The sequence below is a fragment of the Budorcas taxicolor genome, chromosome 10 (genome assembly GCF_023091745.1).
Source record: "Budorcas taxicolor isolate Tak-1 chromosome 10, Takin1.1, whole genome shotgun sequence".
NCBI classification, from domain to species: Eukaryota; Metazoa; Chordata; class Mammalia; order Artiodactyla; family Bovidae; genus Budorcas; species Budorcas taxicolor.
Genome location: NC_068919.1, coordinates 20,885,333 through 20,894,904, shown reverse-complemented (window position 1 = coordinate 20,894,904; position 9,572 = coordinate 20,885,333). Strand labels below are relative to the sequence as shown.

Below are 9,572 nucleotides of genomic sequence, written 5' to 3'. Positions count from 1 at the left end.
GCAAAGAGGAGGTCAGGCATCTTCCGGAAGGTTGGGACCCTGTTCTTAGGTTCTCTTCTCTCCATCCTGCCATTGTCCCAGCTCTGCCCATGGGACACTGAACAGAAGACAGTAAAAACAGGGAGGGCAAGGAGATACAAGGAAGCTGCCTGGAGGAGAGGCTGAGTTTGGTGATGCATGCGGCAGGGAGGTGCCTAGGGGAGTGGGGACAGAGGCTCCAGGACCTAGCAGAGCCCTCCGCATCTTCATGACCTTTTCCTGTCCAAGTCTAAGCTCCAGACCTGGCAGGGGGTGGCTAACCCCACCTCCAGCACATTCAAGAATAGAAATCACACTAGCAGAAATAAAATTTCCAAGCAGGTCAGCCAAAGGGCTTCACGGAAGGCTGTTTGCATATCACTCCGGATACAGAAAGGACAGGGAGGGCCCTGAGAGTCCAGTGTACATGTAGGCCCAGGTAGATTCTCAGGGAAACAGCAAAATGCCTGGTCACATTCTCTCCCTTCTGTTTCAATCAATCTTTCTGTTTCCCCACCCAGCCAGGTTTGACTCAGGGCCCTCACCCCTGAGCCACTCCCCTTTCGTCCCAGGAGGCTCAAGTGCCGCAGGGCTTTCAGAGTCAGGACAAGTTACTTGTGTGTGTTGGGGGGACCCTGGGAAAAGACACTATCTTGGTACTTTAGGAGCTAAGGCCAGGTTCTGCCCAATCCAGAAGCAAGAACATGAATCTGGAATCCCAGACCAAGTTACAGAGACAGCTTTGGCTCCAGCACTTGAGCTCAGCAACCTTGGGTGCGTCTGAACAGCAGTTTCCTCATCAGCACAATGGGCCTAATCATCTCAGCCCTGAGAGCTTGTGGGGATCAAATGGGATCAAGTATTTTCAAGGGCTCTTTATCCTGGGCATGCTACTCATGGAGACTAATAGTGTTGTTATAAGAGAGTGGAGCCAGGGCGCCCTGAACACACTTCCTGGGAACAGCTTTGGTGAAGGAGAGCCAGGGCAGACAGGGTATCTGGAAGGGACACAGATCACAGAAGAAACTTCTCTCAGCCCTTCTAGTTGGACAGACTTCCAGGTGCTTTGTAGCCCCACTCAAACTAGAACCTGAACCCAAACCTGATGCCAGCCTGGAGCTTAGGCGCAGCCCAGCCCCAAAGCAGAAGGCAGACTCCAATCCAGCCGTGGCCCTGATTCTGCCCCCAACATGGAGGTTCTGCTTCTCCCCGACAGGGAACAGCAAGACTGAGCATGAAACGGAAGCACAGCGGGGGAGCCGACACATCTCTCTCCCTTTCTTGTCCAGAAAAGCAGTGGTGACAGCAGTAACGGTGGTGGCGGCAGCAGCTTAGCAGCGCTCAGGGACCTCCTCATTGTTTATTCAGTTCCAATAAGTTAAAGGGCAAGGGTGGGGGCAGGGCCTCTTAGGTGAGGACGCTGCTAACCGCAGGCAGCAGCTCGGCCAGGTGCTCCGAGCTGCCCTCCGCCTGGCACAGCGGGTTGCCCTGCAGGTTGAGGAGGGTCAGCCTGGGGCAGGAGGCGAGAGGCTGGAGCACCGCAGGCTGCTGGAGGCCTTGGGCAGGAGTCAAGGAAAGCTCAGCTGGTTCTCCAGATCCGCCTGCTCCTGAACACCTGTCACTGCAGATCGAGCACTGCTACTGAGCAGCCCGCTGGATGGGCCCCTTGGCCACTTCCCTGTAGGACACAGGCCTCTAGGCTGCAGATACCTGCCCCTGGGGGCCAGGTAGGAGGTGCAGGACCCTGAGGGGATATGGTCCCAGAGGAGTGGTGGAAACTGTGGCCAAGGGGAAAGCCAGCCCCTGCTGCAGAGGCGCCCATGATTCATCAGTGGCCAAGGGCTCCCAAGTGGAAATGCAGGCCAAAGCGTGCTTCAACTTACACGTTTGAGAATAATCAGAATTCTAGATTTTTAAAGAATATAAAACCTCCTGATTTTAAACATACGATGTGGTACCCAAGAACATCTGTAGGCAGTGGTTTGTGAACTTAGGTTTGAGGGAGTCACTTCCTTCCATCCTGCAAAACTCTACCAGTGAGAGTCAATGACAGCCTCATACAGCGCCAGGCTATCCTCTCCTCAGCTCAGATGGCCAATGCCCCCTCCTCGCGCCCAGGGCATGCACGCCCTGCCTCTTGGCCATCCCTTCCTGGTGTGGCACCTTGCCCTCCCTGCTGTCTGAATGGCACCCAGACGGAAGGATACGGTTGTTACACAGGACAAGCTCCTGCAACCGGGGCAGGTTGGTGACACCATCCAGGGATTCAATTACGTTATCATTGGCCTGCAGCACCTGGGAGCAGGGAAGACAAGGCAGGTAGGTAGGCAGCTGTCAGTATGGGATTTGTACAAGCCACCGGGGAGCCCAGGGTGATCAGCTTACAGGGCATGGAAAGGCTCCTGGGGTCAGGCTGGGTGACAGAAGAGAAGGCTGGGGTCATCTGTGGGGGCTGGGAAGACCCGGGCATCTCTTAGTAGGGTGGAGTGACTTGTGAGGTGGAGGAAGGGGAAAGGGAAACCCAGAACAATGACAGAGGATTGGGGGCTTTACCTCAAGGCAGCGCAGGGCAGCCAGAGCAGGGGGCAGGGCTCGGAGACGATTGTGTGACAGGTCAAGGTGAGTGACCAAGAGCAGCTGCTCCAGATGGCAGAGCACCGTCAGATCCTGAGGAGGGGGACGAGATACCCAGCGAGGCCTGGCGGACAGCTCTCAGCTGTCGTTTATCAGGCCTTTGCCCAGTGCGCCCCACACAGGCCCTGGGGGGGTCCCCAGTTGAGGACAGGAGGGAGCAGCTGGGAAGCATACCTCACCACCCCCAGCAGTACATGCTCCTGATCAAGGACACGGGGTCGGGGTGGCCTGTAGTGCAGGGAGCCGGGCAGGTACACGGTGCTGGGATGAACACAGATACCAGCGGGAGAGGGCCCAGTGAGCCCGGAGTTGGTTTGGTGGGAGCAAAGGTGGGCAGCAGCACCGTGATAAAAATAACGTGTTGGGGAGATTGATTAGGAACGACTACAGAGGAAAAACAGAGTCAGGAGTTTGTCAGAAATCTCTGAGAACTATTCAGCTGTTAGGTGTTGGGGTCTGCCCCAGGGAGAGAAGCATGGAATGAGCTAAGGAAGAAATGTCCAGAAGGGCACGTGAGATGGAAGGCAAAGCGGGGGACGGTGAGTGTCTTGGCTGAGGCCTGACGAGCAGATATAGACACTGCCGGTCCTGAGGAAGAGGGAGGCGGGCCAGCGGGGTGAGGGTGGGGAAGGCGCATGCGCACGCCCTACCTTGTGACCCAGGTGCAGCACGCGCACCTCCGCGTACTCCATCTTGAGCACGCTGTTCTCCAGCAGGAACTTGCTGCGCAGGTCGTCCAGGTACGCTGCCCTCATTGGGTCCACAGCCTGGCGGGGAGAAGAGGGCACAGGGACTGTGTGTCAGCTGCCTGGCCCCTGCGTGCTGGGCTGCCCCCGTGCCAACTCCCGCGGACCCAACTTGCCTTGAGGGTTTGGAAGTACTGCAGGGTCTCCTTCTCGTACTGCAGAGGGTCCAGCGCCCTCATCAGCAAGATGATGGTGAGCAGGCACCCTGGGGAGAGGGTGGGGATTAGGACGGAAGGATCCTCCTGGCAAGGAGCCTGCCTAGGATGGGCCTTCAGAGAAGCAGGAGCTCAGGGGAATCGGGCCTCACATTTATTCTCAGGCTCCAGCTCCTGCAGCTCCTTACAGGACTCCAGCTCCGACTGTAGTACGGTGGACTTCTCCACTGACAGCTCACACCTGAGGGTGGGCAGGGTGGGGGAGCAGTGCTGGTCATCCCCAGTAGCCAGTCTGAGACATCTGCTTGAGCCCTTGGCATCCCACCCAGCTGCCCAGAGTGCACAGCCCTGCTCCTATCCGTGTGTTTCCCTGTGCTCATCACCTGAAGAGCTGCTCATCTGTGGCGGAGTCCCGGCACCAGCCCTCTTGGCGGCCTGAGAGACAGAGCAGGGGTAGGAGAGGACACCCATGAGAGGAAGACAAGGATGGGGGGCGCTGCTACAAAGAGGGGAGGCTGCAGGCTGGCTCACCTTTTAAGAGCACACACTCCTTCTGGGCATCGCCTGCCGTCCAAATGACACGAAATGTATGCTGGGGCAACTGGTCGTTGAGGGAGGTGACAGGCAGGTCACAGAGCTGGGAGCATGGGGTTAAGAGAAAGCCCAGGCTGCACCACTTTTCTGACTGTCCCACCCCAGCCCTGTCCCAGCCCCGACTCCACCCACCAACCCTGGGATACCCAGACGTGGCTAGGCCGGTTCCTGCCCTCTGGGGTCCTCCACTCCACAGCCAGGGGTGACTCATCAACCATGAGCAGCAAGGTCTCCATGCCGGAGCCCACCTGGCGCAGGGGACAGAGACAGACCATCACTCCAACGGCACCAGGCCCACCATCCACGGTACCCTTCAGCAAAAGCTTCGGGACTCACGAGGAGGGGCCGAGAGAGGGAGACAGTCAGGCATGCCTCATCCCGGCTCACGTGCAGGCAGCGCAGGGCGTCCTGGGGATCAGCTGTGGGAAGAAACCGTCTCAGGTCTCCTTAAATATCCTTCCATTCCTTCTTGGCTCCAATCCCCCACTTCTTCCCTACTGTTCACCTCGTCCCAGGAGCCAGCGATGGTAGAACCAGGCACTCTGATCATTGGGGTCAGTGAAGAAGGCGTTCTGCACCAGCTCCAGCTCTGCAGGGGCCAAGGAGGCATGGTGCTTTGGTTAGGACCCTTCTGGGCTCCTGTCTACCCCCACATACTGCCCTCTCTTTGGAGAACTTCCTGCCTTCAGTTTCACTTATATGCCAGCCTTACCCAGGGGCTGCGTACATCAGGAGCCAAGTGGACACTTGGGCTCTCTACAGCCAAGGGCTGGATCTTATGCATCCCCATAGCCAGGCATTTTCCCGAGTGGTAGGTTCAGGAGCAGGCCTAGGCATCAGGGTCAGAAGGGCAGCATGGGAGAGTCCTCTCAAGCACTCCCTGACCCTGCTTACCTTTGAGCAGCACATCCTCAGGGAGGCGCCCCTGGGGTCCAGAGTCTGGCTGAGGGTGCAGCTGGGGCAAGAGGCAGGAGCGGTAATGCCAGGAGGAGTAGTTGGAGAAGTTTCGGGTGATGAGGCTGTCAGTGAAGGCAAGCTCCTCTGCAGGGGGCACAGCTGCCTGTGCAGCCACAAACCGCCGGTAGTCCCAGCAGTGAACTGGGGGGATAGGCAGACAACACATCTCAGAAGCAGGGCAAGAAGAGCTGCCTGGCTGGGACCGTGGCATCCCCTTGGAGACCCCAAGAAACACCTCTGTGCCCTCCATGGAGGACACATTTGGCCTTGTCATCCCTTGTGTCATCAGCTCAGTGGACCCATCCTGGCCATCCCTCCCAACTCTGGACCTTACTGAGGCCCTAGTACTGGGACATGGGGCAGGTGTAGGCAGGGAGACAGAATCTGCAGGCACGTACAGTTCCGCTCGTCAACCTCGAGGAAGCGGGCACACAACTCCAGCTCCCGGGCCCAGTTGGGCTCTGGCAGGCGGCCCAGCAGCCAGCAGCGGTGGTGCCAGGTACCATAAGACTTGGGGTTCACCCTCAGGCAGCTCTCCAGGAAGCCTAGTTCTGCCTTCACCAAAGCGGCCAACTCCTCAGGGGACCTGTGCCCAGAGGAATGGGGGTCAGGGCCCTCCAACACCCAGTCTCATTTCACCCCTGACTTTCTGCACCTAGCCCTCCACTGCCCTCTGCCTATGCCCCTGGCTGCCCCATTCTTCTTCCACCCCTGGACCTAGGCCGGGCAGGGCCAGAGCGAGGGCCATCTTCCTTGGGCCCTAAACCCCTACATACTTCTGGACCTCCAGCTGCTGGAGCACCTCTCGTCGACAGTTCCAGAGGGTGGCAAAGTCAGGGTTGGCTCCCAGAATCTGGCTTGTCAGTTCCAGCACTGACTCATCCAGCTCTCCAGCCTGGCGCTGAGAAGACAGACAGCAGGATCAGGGATCACATCACTCTTCTGCTACAGAGCTCCATAACATAAATAGAACTACTGAATGTTCTGTGAATGCCACACTTTACTACAAGTACTATACAAAGCCCTTTATGGGATAATATGTAATCTTGCAATCATTGATTTTCACAACAGTCTTATGCAGTAAGTGCAATCGTTAGCCCTGTTTTACAGATGGGCAAATTGAGGTCCAAAGAGATTCAGTAGCTTGCCTAAGGACACACAGCTAGCAAGTGATAGAACCTAGATGTGGATTCAAGCAACCTGACTCTAAGGCGCAGTTCTTGGTCAAGTGCTATGCTAAAGGAGCCACGGTGGGAGGGGACTACCTCTGAGGGCCCCACCTTCTGGAAAACAGTCTGGGTGGCTGCCTGGTATAGCTTCAGCTTCTGTTCCCGCTCTAGTCTTTTGGCTTCCGCTTGCTCTTCCGATGTCTTCACCTTCAGGCGCCCGTGCTATGGTTGCAAGAGTGCAGGCTGCCTTGCTGGGGCAGACCCACCGGAACCACCCCTGCGGAGCCCCAGGTTTATATCGGGCAACGGAGGCAAGCCCACGCCGGACAAGGGCAAGGGCGTGCGCATGCGGAGGTGAGGAGCTGGGCTCAGGGTTCTCACCATGGTGCTGGCTCAGATTCAGGGCAGGGGAAGGGTCCAGTGGTGCCCGTGAAACCTGGCGAAAGACGTGTCAATCATGGGAGTCCCGCCCCTCGGAGCCCCGCCCCTCGATGTCCCCAGGAAACCGTGAGCAAGCCCGGGCGGAGACGCCTGGGGTGTTAAGGGGTCCCGGGACAGACACTGCAAGTCCAAGGAGGAACCCACCCGAACTGGTCTTGCACACGTGCGGCCCTGCCTACAGCCCGATCCGCCGGAGCTGGGCCCGAGTTGGGGCACTTAGCTTATGGAGACCACTCCGTGCCCAGAGGTTGCCGCTACCCGCCCGCCCCAAGGTTCCCAAGCACTGCTGCCCCCCGCGGGCGGACCCACCTGTGCTGGGAGGAGGCGAGCGGGACGCGGAGTTGCGGCGCCCGCCACCGAGCCCGAGCGCTGGCTAGAGCGGCGTCACGCCCTGGCTTCTCCGAGGCGCAGCGCCCCCTGCAGGCTTGGGGAGGGGCTCGCAAGAGAGCTTCCGACTCCGGAAGCGCCTGCGCAGGATTCCTGCGCGCTCTGTTCGAAAACGCCAAGTCCCTGTTAGCCTTCTGGTGTGTTAGTGTGAACGCTTAACTCTGATCGGGAAAGCAGCGCGGGGTGCAGTTCCCAGCCAGCTGCTCAAATTGCGTTTCAGTTGAAAAAATTTCTTCCATAGCCGGAAACCACCCTTTCAGCCCTCGAGTGACCTCACTCTGACCGCACTGGCCACCTCTTAGTTGCCAAACCTAACATGAAGTTTCCTGTCCTTATCTTCGTTGACCTCTGCAGTGTTTGATGCTACTGACTTTCCTCGACTTGACACCATGTTCTGGTCTCTCCTGCAGTTTCGTCCCTCTCTTCTCGTCTCTTCAGCTTGTTTTCCTCTAAATGATGTTGATCTCCTTTCCTACTACTTCTTTCTTCACACCCTGCTCCTGGAAGAATGTTCACAAATCCAAGCCTTAAGCTGCTTGGAGCTGGAGCTCCTCAGAGCTGAGTCCTGGCCCACACTTTCTCTGAGTGACTACATCGACACTCTTGCTACCTGTACTGCCAATGGCACTCAAACTTGTATCTCCAGTCCACATGTCTTGCAAACTGTAATAATGGAAAAAAAAAATACACACACATATTCATAAGCCTATTAGGTATCACCTGGGTGTTCAAGAGACACCTGGAACTCCAGAAGTCAAAAAGTATCATTGGCTCCTCTCCTTCCAGTCTAACCTTTGGCCTTCATGTTACCTATATCAGTGGATGGCCTCTGCACTTTTCCATGATATCTCATAAATACCCCCTCCATTCCCACTGTGCTAAGAATTTCAGTTCATTTATTCCAGAGATAGTTGAAAGTCTTTTCAATGTCCCCTCATTTTCACCCTGTCATCCCTTTATCTCTGTGTTGCTGAGTCAACCTTTCTGAAATGCAGATTCGATTGTGATGTGTCTCTGCCAAAAACCCTTCCGTGAAGCTTTTTGGGAAAGACTCTGAATCTCTCAGATCAGCACATCAGGCTTTTCGGCATTTGGGCCCTCATCCCTATGGCCTCATGTTCTGCCTCTATGAAAAACTCTTCATTTCTGCTGATAGAACGGCTTGGGGTTTCCCAAGCTTGTTAACCTGTTCCCTCTTCCTTACTCTCCTTCCTCCACACCTCTTCCTTTGCCAGAATAACTCCTGTTCACCTTTAAAATTTAACTCAAGTGTCACCTCCACGAAGCTTTCCAAAATACCTCAATCTGTCAATGATAACACTTATTCCTCTGTCCTACTGTGAAGTCTTGATGTGTATGCTAGCTTCTCCTAGGAGATTCAAAGTTCCTGGAGGACAGAAACAACATTTTTTTGATCCTCCTTCTCCAATACCTGGTCCCAATTTTCAGTAGTTATTGGATATTTATTTGAAGGGCTGGCTTAGCTGGGCCTAATGGTCAGTGCTGTGCACATTTAGGGATCTGAGAGATTGTGAGGCCTAGACCAGCTCAGGAAGGTTTCCTGATGGAAGCTTCATGGGTTCAGAGTGGTCACTGACTGTGTATTTGTGAGAAGTGTGTGTCCATGTGGCATATGTATAAGACACATCTGGGTAAAATATGGCTTTAAATTCTTTATATTCCTTCCCCACCTTTCTTAGGCCCTGGAAATGCGTGTAGAGTATCCAGTCTCTATTCTGTCCTGACAAGCTTCAGGGAAAGAGACACGTGCCCTGGCCTCCTATACTTGTAGTCACCTTCCTCACTGGGGCTGCAATGACAAGCACTGTGTCAAGGGCTTTGCACACACACAGGGTTACATGTGGGAGGCAGTAAGGAGAGTGCTTAGGAACATGGACTCTGGGGTCCAACTGCCTAGGTGCAAATTCTGGCTTTGCCATTTATTAGCTATGTGACCTGGGCAAGGTACTTAATACCTGTGTTGAGTTTCTACTGTGTCTCAGTATTTTCAGCTGAAGCATAGGGAAAATAATGCTACCTACCTGCTAGTGTTGAGTGAAAATTAAATGTAAAGTCTATGTAAAGTGTTTAGGACAGTGCCTGAACAGTACTAAGTAAGGACAATACTGGGTAAGGTAAATAATAATAGTAGTAATTTTTTTCTTTTTGGCTGGGCTGGGTGTTCATTGCAGCATGTGGGGACTTCTCTCTACTGGTGCATGTGGGCTTAGTTGCCCCACAACATGTGCTATCTTAGTTCCTTGACCGGAGGTCAAACCCATGTCCCCTGCATTGGCAGGCGGATTCTTAACCACTGGACCACCAGGGAAGTCGTAGTAATTTTCTGATTTTCTTAACAAATATGCCAGGAAATAGAGGCTCAGAGAGAAAGGCTAAGTAACTTGCTAAGTGTCACCCATGTAGTAAGTGGTCAAATGGACATAGGTCTGATCTGGCCCAGTCCTCGCTCC

At 55.1% G+C, this 9,572-nt stretch overlaps 1 protein-coding gene across 2 annotated transcripts; it reads right to left on the bottom strand.

The window, feature by feature from the left end:
* Window positions 1–1,341: 1,341 nt before the first annotated feature.
* Window positions 1,342–7,104, bottom strand: RABGGTA (Rab geranylgeranyltransferase subunit alpha). Of its 2 annotated transcripts, none has more exons than XM_052646679.1 (17): window positions 7,024–7,104; window positions 6,655–6,709; window positions 6,385–6,495; window positions 5,881–6,005; window positions 5,503–5,690; window positions 5,042–5,245; window positions 4,653–4,736; window positions 4,484–4,566; window positions 4,294–4,395; window positions 4,085–4,190; window positions 3,937–3,988; window positions 3,706–3,794; window positions 3,515–3,603; window positions 3,303–3,419; window positions 2,572–2,685; window positions 2,226–2,313; window positions 1,342–1,574 (listed from the first exon to the last, which is right to left on the bottom strand). In XM_052646679.1, exons 2-17 carry the CDS (start codon window positions 6,655–6,657, stop codon window positions 1,426–1,428), a joined length of 1,704 nt encoding a protein of 567 aa, XP_052502639.1. In that variant the 5' UTR covers window positions 6,658–6,709; window positions 7,024–7,104; the 3' UTR covers window positions 1,342–1,425. The 2 variants fall into 2 exon arrangements, with proteins under 2 accessions (XP_052502639.1, XP_052502640.1); XM_052646680.1 differs by having other exon boundaries at window positions 3,330–3,419.
* Between the last annotated feature and the right edge of the window lie 2,468 nt (window positions 7,105–9,572).

Coding starts and splice junctions, on each gene's coding strand:
- RABGGTA (XM_052646679.1), bottom strand. Junction 4,567..4,652: donor TCGCTGGCTCCTGGGACGAG/GTGAACAGTAGG, acceptor TTCTTCCCACAG/CTGATCCCCAGGACGCCCTG. Junction 2,314..2,571: donor CTGCCCTGCGCTGCCTTGAG/GTAAAGCCCCCA, acceptor CCCTGCTCCCAG/GTGCTGCAGGCCAATGATAA.